Raw genomic sequence first — 13,657 nt, forward strand, 5'->3', positions numbered from 1 at the left:
GCACTCTGTCTCTCTCTCTCTCAAAAATAAATAAACATTTGAAAAAACTGTGAGCAAAATTAGCTGATGCATAAATTTGAGTTTTGTCCTTTAGGTACCTTATATTGGTCCTTTGATGTCCTTAGTAGCCAAAATATATGGTTTACTTAGGTTGACTATTTGAGAGTTAGAGCAGAACTTGCTTATTTTTAAACTATAGAGCCATGTATTCTATCTTCCCTATTATAAAATATGGCCAGTCATGACTACAATTTTTTATGACAGCAGGTGCTTTGCCTCACTCCCAAGTATTCCATTTCTCCCAGAAGACTCCACACCCAGGTTTCTCTCACTTTCATTCTCTCTCATATTCTCTCTTTCTACCCCTCTCCCTCTCTCTCACACACACACATACACACATACATGCACATATATATACATAAACGCACAAGTGTAAAACTTCATAATTTGATTCAAAAGCATGAGCACCCCTAAAATATATTTTAAAAATATAACTGTCATGCCTTTTAAATAAATATTTTTAAAAGTACAGATTTGTGTAATCAATCCAACAGAAATTCTTGGAGGAATATATCACATGTAATTTTCTCTTTCCCCAGAGCTACTCAGTAAAGAAACCAATGCCTTAAATGTAAAGTGATACACACTAATATCTAGGAAAGGGCCTTACCTCCAGATTAGTCACCCCATATAATAATCTGCTAATACTATATGGCAACTTTCTAACAAATGTACAAAATAAAAGTCGTAAAAATTGGAAACCCTATTACATGTTGGGAAGCACGGGAGCTCAGTGATTCAGGGAATGGGCTCTGTGGTCTTGAACAACTTACCTACCTTGCCTGTCTTTATATTCTAATTATGGTGACAATAATGCAGAGGCCAGTGGTAAGGAGTAAAGGAGATAATGTATGTGGGAGGCCAAAAACAGTGTCTGGTATATGGCAAGCATTCTTTAAGTGCTAACCATTATTCTGAATATTACTGTGATCACAGAGAAATGCTTCTCTTTTATCAAAACAGAAATGAAGAATTACATAAGTGTCTCAGAGCACATCTGACACTCACCTGTATTTTTCACATAAATGTCTCAGAGCACAACATCTGGTACTCATGTGTATTTTAAGATTAACAAGTTTATTAGCAAGTTTATAAATTTCTATTGACAAAAAAGAAATCATTTTTATCTTTACTTCTCTAAAGCAGGAATTCATGGTTATAACTGTAGTACTCTGCTTTTACGAAATTGAAACTCACTGTAATCATTAACCATTATTTGACTTTCTTTTATATTTAGTATTTGTTTTGAAAATTTCCTCAGTTTAAATTTATAAAAATCTCAGCATAAATAATACCTGCCTCTGATCTCTTTTGCACTGCTTGTGGGAATGCAAACTGGTACAGCCACTCTGGAAAACAGTATGGAGGTTCCTCAAAAAATTAAAAATAGAACTACCCTACAACCCAGCAATTGAACTACTAGGTATTTATCCAAGGGATACAGGGATGCTATTTCAAAGGGGCACATGCACCCCCATTTTTATAGCAGTGCTTTCAACAATAGCCAAATGGAAAGAGCCCAAATGTCCATCGATGGATGAATGGATAAAGAAGATGTGGTATATATATACAATGGAGTATTACTCGGCAATCAAAAAGAATGAAATCTTGCCATTTGCAACTATGTGGATGGAAATGGAGGGTGTCATGCTAAGTGAAATTAGTCAGTCAGAGAAAGACAAATATCCTATGACTTCACTCATATGAGGACTTTAAGACACAGAACAGATGAACATAAGGGAAGGGAAGCAAAAATAATATAAAAACAGGGAGACGGACAAAACAGAAGAGACTCTTCAATGTGGAGAACATACAGAGGGTTAATGGATGGGTTGTGGAGGGGGTGGGCTAAATGGGTAAGGGGCATTAAGGAATCTACTCCTGAAATCATTGTTGTGCTATATGCTAATTCGGATGTAAATTAAAAAATATATAAATAAAAAAATTTTTTACAAAATACCTGCCTCTGCACTTTATTTCTTTGCCCAAAGCACATTTTAACACTTCAGACTACTTCTATTATGCCTAAATGAATCTTCTATTTCCATTTATGAGACCAGCAACTAAATGTCCCAGTGATCAAAAGGAGCATGTGAGGTGATTTCTGCCTCTTTCTCTCTTCAGCAAAATTCAACATAGTGGCTGTACTCAGTCCTCAATTTCTCTCTAACCCACCTAATCCAGCTTTCCTCCCCACCACTTCATGAGAAGTGCTATTGTCAGGTCACCAATGACCTCCATGCTGCTTGATCCAAAGCTCATTCTCACCTTCTGCCACCCATCTGCTGCAGCATTTAGCACAGGTGATCACTCCTTCCTCTTTTCAATTCTTTACGTGGTTTCCAGGACCCACACTACTTGGTTGTTGTCTTTATCCAACATTTATCCAATAAATATTTATTCAGTGTCTGATAGGGGTCAGGTGGTCTTTGAGATGCTGTGGTCTTACCTCACCAGCTGCTCCTTCTCAGTCTGCCTTGCTAGATCTACCCTACCCTTCCAGCATTGAAATCTCAAGAACTCCAACCATGGACTGTTTTATATCCACACTCAATCCATTGGTGATCTTAGCCACTTTATATACCTTATATATGTTTTTAAGTCCCAAATTTTTATCTATATCCTGTGCCTCTCCTCAGAAATTCAGACTCTTAGCCAAGTGCCTATTTTTAATCTTGCCACTTAAATATCTAAAAGAGGCTTTTAAAAAGCAAGTCTAAAAACTTTCTGCCTCCCCTGAATCTGTTCCTTCCTCAGCCTTACCCATTTCGTTAAATGCCAATTCTAATTGAGGGGGCCAAACCATCTGGAATCAACCTTAATGCTTCTCCTTCTCTCACAGCCCAAATCTGATCTGTCAAGAAGTCCTGTCAACTCTAAATTTACAATATACCCACAGATCCAGCCTCTTCTCAATCCTTCCACCACGAGGACTCTGTATAAGGCCCACATCCTCTCTCACTCAGATACTGCAATAGCATCCTTACTGTTCTCCCTTTTTTTGCTCTTTTTCCCTCTTCAACCTATTCTTTAAAAAGAGGCCAGTCTTTGCTGGCAGTGAGGAGCCTGCTTAGGATTGTCTCTCTCTCCCTGTCTCTGAGCCTCCCTCACTCTCTCTCAAAATAAATAAATACACATTAAAAAAATAAATAAGTAAATAAAAGAGGCCAAAAATGTCTTTGTGAAGTCCACATATGTAAAATGGCATCACTCCTCTGCTTGCTATTTCAATCAAAATGGAAGCATGGCTTTGCTATATTAGTAAGGAAAAAAGTAGTAGGAGATGAGGTCACAATGAGGTCCTTTGTGATCCGGCTTCCTGCTTTCGGCTCTCATCCCGACCTCATTTTCTACTGTTTTCTCCTCACTTTACTCCACCCGCACTGGCCTCTGCTCCTCAGCCATGGTCCTGCCTCAAGACCTCCACATTTGCTCTTCTTTCCACCCGGAATGCTCCTTCCCAAATATCCACATGGTTTGCTTCCTCACTTCCTTTAGGTTTTTACTCAAATGTCACCTTCTCAGTGAGGCCTTCCACAGCCACCCTATCTAAAATTATCAACAACCGCAAATTGCCAACAACTCCAGATGTCCCTATCCCCTATTCTTCCAAAGCATTAATCCCTATGTCTGCCTGAGCACTTGTCTGATTTGTTCACTGCTGCACACCCCCAAACTTAGAATAGTGCCTGGCACATAGTGCTCTGTAAACATTTGTTGAATGAATTGAAAAAACAGAGGCCAGCATAATAGAGAAAGCTGAACAACAGACCTCATATAAATAAACAGAGCTAACAAAGCCCACCCTCCCACTCTTTTCCAAAGCAAGATCCTTGCAAAGCTGAAATGCCAAAAAAACCCGTAAGTTTCATAGACCTTTCATATTTCTCCACATTAACAATATTATTTGCATATTCTTTAGCCTCACAAAAAAGAAACATCTTTGTGTATATGTAATACTACTACATTTAACCCAATAATAAATGTTACTAAATAAAAGTCTCCCAATGTAACTCCAGGCAGCACTCTATTTTCACATCTTAAAGATTTATGAAATGTGTATTCGTAACGATTAAATATGTGGAAGTCAAGCCATAAACAAATATAACTAGGATGACTTTTAAAATCTGTGTAAAACTTCTAACTTTACTTCACTTTTTACACAGTATGTTCCAGTTATTTTGTATGTGTTCTTTAGGGTTTTTCTATCCTAAGCACTGATTTGAGCTGCTCAAGTCCAATAAGCAACTGATTGAGGCTGAAGAGTCACCATTTACACAACAATTCACTACATTTAGGAGATCTAAACATATCACGGGTATCTGGACTTGTGTATTTTTTCTCTCCCTTCAGTATTACAAAATAAGGTTAAAAACCAATAAAACAACCAATGTTGCTATACAGTGATGACTACACTGAACTATATGGCAAGCAACATGACAGAAGACCAAATTTAGCTGATGCACAAAGTCCAAATTCAGCATTCTAGAAGCAGTTTAGGAGTAGTAGTGATATACTGTATATTGGTGTAAAATTAAAGAGATACTAAAAAAAAAAAAGCAAACAGATACCAAAAGTCAGCCTGAAATCATCTACTGTTGTTACTGCAACAGCCTGCTTCCAGTTTTCCTGCTTTCTCAGCATCAGTGCAGCCACTGAGATGAACTCTGTGATCAAGCACTTCCTTCATAAGACCCAGATGCTGTGTTAACTCCTTGATCGCTTTACCTTCATCATATCATATGAACATCACCATCAATCTGACACCATGAGATACATGTTATCATCCCTATTTTAAAGATGTGGAAACAAATGCTCAAAAAAGGTGACTTCTTCAAGGTCACATAGCTACTACTGGATGGAGCAAGATGCAAACATCCCTGAGTAACAAGTGGTATGAACCATAATACCAGTACTCAACAAATGTGAGGGATCGCCACTTACTTAAATCTTTTATTGTTTACAGAACTTTTTAATTTTATTTTTGTGACATTAACAATACAATTTAAGAGGAGTAAAATAATCACGTAGGACTCATGTATTCTTCACAATATATCTACCATTTGTAACCTATTCAGGTATCTCTCAAATTCTGAATTCTCAAATAAGAATTTAATTTGGAATCTGTTTTCTAATAAACAACAAACCTAACTCACAAATGAAACTTTCACTAAATGACTATCCTTCATATTCTCCAAAGTTCTCAAAATCTCTAATTTACAACCCTGAATTAACTTCTCTCATATAAAAGTAATAAAGTATGGCCAATTACGGTGAAATATTAGAGTTGAATAAATAAAGGTATCTAAAGTCATAATTTCTTGCTTGAAGAAAGCTGAGACATGACTAGGAAGTCCATAACATTTATGAGATGGAATAAAAACCAAAGTTTTTTATTCATGAATTATCATTGTGGCAAAAAATAAAAGACCATTATTTTGCCATAATAATGATTTTTTTAAGTATAATTTCTCACGCATTAACTTATTGGTGGTGACTCTCAGAATTGTAAGATAAGATTAACAAAAATAATTATTTTCATTTTAGCATCTGGAAATTTAGGCTATAAGGTTTGGGAACTTGCCCAAAGTCACCAAGCTACCAATTCTGTCTTCAACTCATCCACTTTTTTTCACTCTTTCCAGGTCATCTCTATTGCACAGACCTCACCCGCCTACCCAGGCCACCTGCTCAGAGACGACAGGCAGCCTGGATAAAGGGAGTCCTGCAGGCAGCTGGGACTGTCACTGGAACGACGGCAAAAGGGAGAGGAAGGGAAACAAAGATAGCCTTCATTGAAACTCCCTCATTGACCTTATCTAAAGGAATGTTTCTGGGACGCCGCTACCCGCCTGAGCAGAGCTCGGATCAGGGCGGCTCAGATTAGTTTTCCAGGGTGTGCCCCGACTTTCCAGTGCCCCTGACACCTGCCACCAGCCATACCTTAGGCGTCCGCCCGTCCCGGTCCAGAGACAGACCATCTAGACTCCTCTACCAGTAGAAACGAAGGAGGCCTTTGCTTCAGCCTCTGCGACTTACCTGTCGGGTCATAAGAGATTTGATTTTTTGCATGTCGAAATCGTGAAAGGGGTATTCTGTGGCAAAGAACTGACAAATCACGCCCAAACACCAGACAGCTGGCCGGTACACAGGGAAGCCATAGTGAGTAGTCACGTGGAGCTGCCGACCCTGGTCATCCTCTCTCGTTCCCTGAGCATGCTGGGAATTGTAGTCTTCCGGCTACCACCGACACCCGCAATGAAAAGGAGAGGACAGCCCAGGTACTACATTTCCCAGCAAGCAAAACAGTGGACGCTTCAGTTAAGCCTGCAAGTCTTGTTGCTCTGAGTGACCACGGCGACCGCCTGTCTTTACAGAATTCCTTGCCCTTGGTAACTCCATTGATAAAACGAAAAGCTAACTCGTAGGTGACCAGGCATTGAACGACAGGAACAAGCATTGAGACGACAGTATATAAACCAGACTGACGTGATTTCCCTAAGAGTATAATGGAGGAAACCCCACCTAGTAGAGACGGGCGGAGTGGGAGGACCTGAGATTGACGTGACAGGAACTCAAGGGAAGGCAGTCTCCCAGAAGTGACCTGAGAACCTGGGACTCTCTAGCTGGCTCTGGGCTTGGCCTGAAGAAAGGTGTGGTCCAGGTTGTCCAATAGGCAGCTGTCCAGGGTTAGGGCTGTTCTTTCTCAGTCTTGGCATCCACTAAAAAAAAACTATAAAACCCAAAGATTTAACCCCTACCTATTTCACTACCTTCCTAATCTAAGGCAAGTCAAGATGGAAAATGCAACAATAATAAGTACGCATGTCACTTTAAAGTTCTCATTTCAACTTTTAGTAATTCAGTTAAATTGAGGAAGGTAGAAGAGTCTTTCGGGTTTAATTTAAGGAAGAACTTTCCAGGGGCACCTGGCTGGTTCAGTTGGTGGAACATGTGACTCTTGATCTTGGGATTGTGAGTTCAAGTCCCATGTTGGGTGTAGAGATTACTTAAAAAAAAAAAAAAAGTTCTAGTTATGAGAACACCAGGGGGGAAAAAAGCGACCCAGCACTAACAACAGGTAACAATTATTGAGCGCTTACTACATGTCAAGAACTCTGCTAATAGCTTTACATATATTAGCTCATTTATCGACATAAGCATCCTATGGGGTTGGTACAATTATCCCCATTTTATTTTTTTTTCAATTATCCCCATTTTAAAGATGAAGAAACTAAGGTATGGAGAAACTAAATAACTTGTCTGAGATTACTGCAGGCATGCAAGCAGAAACTGAAGGACTGATTATGCAGATGTTGAATTTTTTAAGTTTATGTATTTATTTTGAGAGAGAGAGAGAGAGAGAGAAAGCATGAGGCAGGGAGGAGCAGAGAGAGATGGAGGGAGAGATAATCCCAAGCAGGCTCTGCACTGTTAGCTCAGAGCCCGACATGGGGCTCAAACCCATAAACCGCAAGATCATGACCAGAACCAAAGTGGGCCACTTAACAAACTGAGTCACCCAGACATCCCCAAGATGTTGCTTTAAGTAAGAATTTCATGTATGGTGTTGCAGAGTGAGTCCTGAAGGGTGGTAGCAATAATTCTTTTTAAATTTACTTTTAATTAATGTTTATCAGAAACCCATGATTTCAAAAGTATTTCTTAGGACAACTGAAAAAGTGTTGAAGTGTGCCAAACTAATGAAAAACTTCGGTAAAAAAAATAGTATGGATGGTACTAAGATATGGCAAAAATAATAAAAGTAGTTTGCAAATGACTGAAGTTTAGAGGACCTTACAGAGGTTATTTCCAGTTCTGAAATTATTATTTGACTTCAGTGTCTTGTCTTTTGTCTTTGTCTCATTTTTACAAATGAGGTTGTAATATTTGACCTAGGGTTTTTGTAAGCATAAATGAGATGATGTAGGTGAATGCAATTTTTACATTGTAAAACACCTTACAATTATGAAGTATTCTAGTCACAATTCTTCCCAGTTCTCTGCTCCAAAAGAACCACCCTGTGCATACTTCTGTCGTGCTTAACAGTTCTTTTTGAAATTATGTTTACCTATATGCTTCTCTGTTATTTGTACCCCATAAAAAATTCCAGGTACTTTTGGGCAACCCTAGTTTAGTTTATTCTTTACCTGCTCTGGTCTTTATTGCCAGGCAGTTCTTACTGTATGAAAATCTTCAATATTTAAAAGTCTCTGAAAGCACCAAAAGAAACAGAAACTGCTGACTATATTGGCATGTAAAATGAAACCCAATTCAATTTTTGATTGTTAGGCACTAGGCAACACTACACTAAGCACTTTAGATTAGTAATATACACTCTCAGTCCTCAAAGAGTTTATTTACAGTCTAGTTGAAAAGCATATATTATAGCTGATCCAAGACCAGTAGTTCTCAAACCTGACCATTCAAATTCACTGGCGGAGTCTGCCATTGCTAATGTTTTCTTTTAGGTTCTTTGTTTAAGATCCTCAGTGATTCTTATAGGCAGCCAGCTCTAGAATTTCATATCCATTCTTTAGAAATGAGGAAATTTTTCCATCTCAGGTTTCAAGGTCACACATTTTAAAATTAGAGCTTGAGTCAGAACTAGAACCCATACCCAAACCCAGAATTTTCCCTTTATATAGTCAATACACAAAGTTACAAGTGACAAAACAAAAAACTTTTTTATTCCATGTATTTGTCTTTTTCTATCAGCCAAAGCGGGGAAATGAGAGTTTTCTGTATCTCCATGACCCTGAAAAGTCAAGAAAGCATTAAAACTTTGTTTTACTCGAATACTCTTAAGTTTTAGTTTATCTCTTATAAACTAAAAAGAAATGAACAATCCAGTCTTCTAAAAGTTTAAAGGCTGTAACTATAATGTTGAAAACATGTAAAGTAAATCAGTGCTATTGTCTAAATAAACTATATTTTCTAGGGGCACCTGGGTGGCGCAGTTGGTTAAGCGTCCGACTTCAGCCAGGTCACGATCTCGCGGTCCGGGAGTTCGAGCCCCGCGTCAGGCTCTGGGCTGATGGCTCAGAGCCTGGAGCCTGTTTCTGGTTCTGTGTCTCCCTCTCTCTGCCCCTCCCCCGTTCATGCTCTGTCTCTCTCTGTCCCAAAAATAAATAAACGTTGAAAAAAAAATTTAAAAAAAAACTGTATTTTCTAATTCAGCGTACCCTAACATGATAGAAAATAATTGAGCCATACGTGATGCATTTTTAATTCCCTAAACTAAACAAACAAACCTAGAGCCCTAAAGAACACTTTTTAAAAAGTGAAGCATGTTATCTCATTTCCATTTTTCAAAAATGAATGTAAGGCTTATTTAGGACTTTCATATTTACCTGAAGGACGTTAGTGGTAGGCCAGAGTAAACTAGTGGAAAGTTTCGATGGCCTGCCAATAAGTCTTAAGAAAGGCTTCCTGGATGGTAGGCCCTTGGTAAAGGAGTGACAGCCCCATTTTTGGAACATCAGAGCAAAGAGTTTAAGTTGATCTGGACAAGGCAGCAGCATTAGCAGGAAAGTAGGATAAGGGCATATTTCTGGTGGCCCAAACAAAAGGAGCCTCTGGAAACTTAAATAAAAGCTGGTTTGATTAGGAAGATACATTTCAAATCATCCTATAAACATGAAAGCAGCACAAAGTTGTGGCCTCTCCAGGATGAAGTAACTACACTTTTGGAGCAAGGAGTAGCAAAAACAAAAACAAAAACACTTACTGAAGGTAAAGCAGTGACCTGGAGAAGAGCCCAGGAAGGAAGACTGCTACATAGTCATTTAGCAGCCACATGAGGAGACCTAGGCTTCTGGGAGACAGAACTATACAGGAGTGAACACCAGCACAGCCAGAGGCGATTGCGATGGCCTCCTCTAGAAGCCAGCTCTTTCCAATAGCCTGTAAATTGAAATCTAATTACAACATAAGACAGTGCTTTCTTTCACCAGTTCTTAGTCCCCACTATTCGACATTGACCTTGGCATTGGCATTTTACCACTTTTCCAATTCTTCTTACCATTCCAAAATATTCATATGCTACTAGTAAATAATGAATGCAGGGGTTTGAAATGCATGTAGCAGACTGCTTGCCTTATGAAACAAGACCAATCTTATTTACAATTTAAACTAGATGATAAATAGTGTGACGTGAAAAGCTGCAAAAAAGCCCTTCCCTAAAATCTCCCCCCAACACAGTGACTCCTTTCATTGCTTGAAATTTTATTTTATTTTTTTACTTTAGAGACAGGGGAGAGTCAGAGAGAGAGAATCTTAAGCAGTCATGCTTAGATTAGAGCCTGACATGGTTCTCAATCCCATGTCCCTGGGATCATGACCTGAGCTGAAATTAAGAATTGGACCCTCAACTGACTGAGCCACCTAGGTGCCTCTCATTGCTTGAAGTTTAATTACCATGGATATAGATTGATTAATCAGACTTTTCACTTTAAATGTAATTATAACTAAGATCAATAAGTAGGCTACTGAAAAGTATAGTACAGCAGAACCCCTCTGTGGGTTACAAGTCAAATGTGAGATATTGATGGTGGGGAATTTCTCATATAATAATAAAGCACTTGAAACCATTTTCAGCAACCATGTAAAAATTGACAACAGTTGAAGTTCTATTTTATCATTACCTTGTACGACTTCCTGTGCAAACATCCTGTATTTAGAAATGACTGGGACCCGTAAGAGTTTATGCCCACCACCCGCCACTAGAGGGCGCCTTGCATTGCATATGCCACGTAGCACTTTCCCCAGGCGTTAGGTACAGGTGTTGCCGTTTTTTCGTGTGTGCCATGACATGAAAAGATCCTAACTATGATTCATTTTGGCATTTGTTTATATAGTGTCTGTTATCACCTATTTCATAAAATAAAGGACATTTTAAAATATCATGCAAAAGAAACAAAAAATCTCAGAATAAAAATCAGCCCTTTATATTGAATAAACCTAACATTAAGAAAAAACATCACTACATTGTCTTCATTTCTCTCATTTTGCCTAGGACCCAAAAGGTTTCCTTATGTGCCAGCACTGGGTTCGAAAAACACTGGAAAGAGCTTATTTTAAAAAAGACAATTAGAGATTAATATTGATTTAAAAGACATGAGGGAAATCTATGTGATATCGATATTTCTGAATTATATTTTGTACAAACCAATATTAAAATTATATGCACTTCTTAACATCAGCTGAGAATCAGAAGACATGGGCCAACGAGCATTTGGCATTTATTTCTCAGGGAACAACTTAACAAAAATACTAGTTAGGCACCAGGTAGGTGCTAAGGATCCATAACAAATTCGACTGGTTTCTGTATTCGAGTTCCCCAGAGCAAAAATAAACATGCAATAAAATTAATTGAGATTAGTGAGATAAGTGCTGCAGTAGATGTATGTCCAAGATTTAGAGGCACCACAGAGAAAACTGTGCTATAGTAATTACCTGGGAGGAAGCTCTGGCTGTTTTTCTGAATCATGGAGAGATCATAAAATGACCTCTGGAGAGGCCTCAGGTTTTCCAAAAGTCACTTACTCTCTCTCTCTTTGCCTATAGAAGCATTTCTGGAAGTGTTGGGAGCCTTAATGCAAAAAGTGTTTCAAAACTTGGATTCCAAAATAACTATCATTCCTTTTTTTTTTTTTAAACCTTTAATTACGCTTGGGAATCTCTTTCCTCTTATCATTTAACTCCTTCAGTGAGCCTTTATGGTTAAAAATGACTTATGCTAGGAAATTTTGCTAGATTTGGTGAGATTTTCTCACATACTTTGTTATATGCTTTATGTTACATGCTTTTGTTACATACTTTATGTAGTGGAAGTCTTGGACTAGAGCCTTCTTGCAATAAATGAAATTAAATGGGAGTTAACTTATAACTTAGTAAATTAAGAGGAAGTGCTAAGGCTGCTTGCTCCCATGGCAATAAAGAGGCCAGGCTGAAAAGCTATAGCCCTGACACCACAGCAGAGACTATAAGAGCTTCTCTGGGCCATTGGTTTACTTCCTCTATGCTTCAGCTGTGAAAATGTAGCTTCAGATATTATCTGTTTTCATTATAATTATGCATGGTCCATGATTCACTGTCACTTGGAAACACACCTGCGGTTTGCTTTTAAAAATAACATGAATCCATAGATTGAATAAAACCATGCCAGACATTTGTAATAGAAAATATTACATAGAAAAAATCAGTTTTAAAGATATTCAGTGCTCTGTTTTGATTCTTTAGTATAATTTTTACATGTTACTTAGTGACTTGATGATTTATAACTATTTAGCAGATACATGAAATACTTCAATTTTCATAGAAAAAGAATTTTAATTTCAAAATTATGGTATAGTTTTTGTCTGATAGGAAACCAACTTATATTTTTCAGGAAATTTCACAATATGCTCTCATTATGAAAGCATACTATTTTTCAGTAAAGTCACCCAAAAGGATGTTCTCCTTCATGTGATTATTAATAACTAAGAATGATTCATGAAATACACTGACAATTACTGATAGTCTGATAATCGCTAAAAAGCTGTTCTAAAGTCATAAGCCGGTATTCTTGCAGAGCACATAACAGGTGTTCCCACTCCCTGTGTCCTTTGTATACACATTCATTCTGTATTCAAATCACAGAAGCAAGAGACAGGATAGGGTCTGTTACCTCACTGCTAATTTCCCTAGCAAATAAACCACCAGCTGCTGGTCCATGAACCAAGTTGCCACCAGGAACAGGGCACTGTATGCATGGGACAGGATGCTTTCATGGAGTCCTTCAGCAGCACGGTTGGGATCTTTCAGTGCAAAATATACCTCCTTCTCTTAGGTAAGGCACTGCATGAATTGTGTTTCAGCTGTTGTTTGGGTTTTCTTTAATTGTGGGCATAAGGTAAATATTTGCTTTAAGCTGCAGATTCACTCAGATAATTGAAAAACAGTTCAGAACCTTTTAAACAATAACACACTTTGTTCCAGAAAAGAAGCAGAACATTTTAGGAGAAATGAGGCTCAATAAGTAGATGATTGTAGTTTTCTTAGAACAACATTTATTGTCAACAGCATTCATTAAAGACCTAAAAACGGAATGAATTTCTTCTTTTTACAGTTTACATATAGATTTAATAGTCTTTAATGCATTCTATTTTGGCAAGTATTCACATAGGCCATAAATTTGTGACTGATTTTAGTGCAACTTGAAACAGTTTACGAAAATGATTTTAATTAAAGATATTGTAGTAAACTGTCAGCTCTACTTCATTTTGAGTTACCTATCACAAAATGTGTTAAGTATAATTTCTCCAAATACCTTTAGCCTTTCTCTTTGCCCAATGGCTAGTCCTATTTTTTTTTCTTGACTTTACTGTTTTCCCCTCATTCTCCTCTTTAGTCTTAGAGTTTGAGTCTTCCTTCAACATTCCTACTATTTTATGTCAATTTTTTTCACTAGGTGTTCTGTTTTTCATTCTTCCTACTTATCAGGTTTAAAAGTCAAGTTCATTTCTTGTTTTATCTATAGTCAATAGATAGGGACTTAAAAAAGACTTTATTCTTTAAATTATAAGAACAGATTAGCTAAATAATTTAAGTGTTA

At 37.7% G+C, this 13,657-nt stretch overlaps 2 protein-coding genes across 9 annotated transcripts in view; one reads left to right on the forward strand and one right to left on the reverse strand.

The window, feature by feature from the left end:
* The window catches only part of VPS50 (VPS50 subunit of EARP/GARPII complex), a 130,417-nt gene extending 124,161 nt beyond the window's left edge, over positions 1–6,256 (reverse strand). For all 3 annotated transcript variants that reach the window (XR_008296834.1, XM_053218452.1, XM_015066526.3), the window contains exon 1: positions 6,100–6,256. Coding sequence is in view for 2 of the 3 variants with exons in the window: in XM_053218452.1 (XP_053074427.1) it covers positions 6,100–6,132 (33 nt within the window). In the remaining variant the exon portion in view is untranslated. The remainder of the gene's footprint in view (positions 1–6,099) is intronic.
* A 6,451-nt stretch (positions 6,257–12,707) lies between these two features.
* The window catches only part of HEPACAM2 (HEPACAM family member 2), a 41,593-nt gene continuing 40,643 nt past the window's right edge, over positions 12,708–13,657 (forward strand). For 3 of the 6 annotated variants that reach the window (XM_053218455.1, XM_053218454.1, XM_015066524.3), the window contains exon 1: positions 12,708–12,892. In XM_053218455.1, the coding sequence (XP_053074430.1) occupies positions 12,814–12,892 (79 nt within the window). In that variant the 5' untranslated portion in view covers positions 12,708–12,813. The remainder of the gene's footprint in view (positions 12,893–13,657) is intronic. The other 3 variants (XM_053218453.1, XM_015066523.3, XM_015066525.3) reach the window with 2 other exon arrangements.

This window comes from Acinonyx jubatus, chromosome A2 (assembly GCF_027475565.1).
Source record: "Acinonyx jubatus isolate Ajub_Pintada_27869175 chromosome A2, VMU_Ajub_asm_v1.0, whole genome shotgun sequence".
In the NCBI taxonomy this organism is placed as follows: domain Eukaryota; kingdom Metazoa; phylum Chordata; class Mammalia; order Carnivora; family Felidae; genus Acinonyx; species Acinonyx jubatus.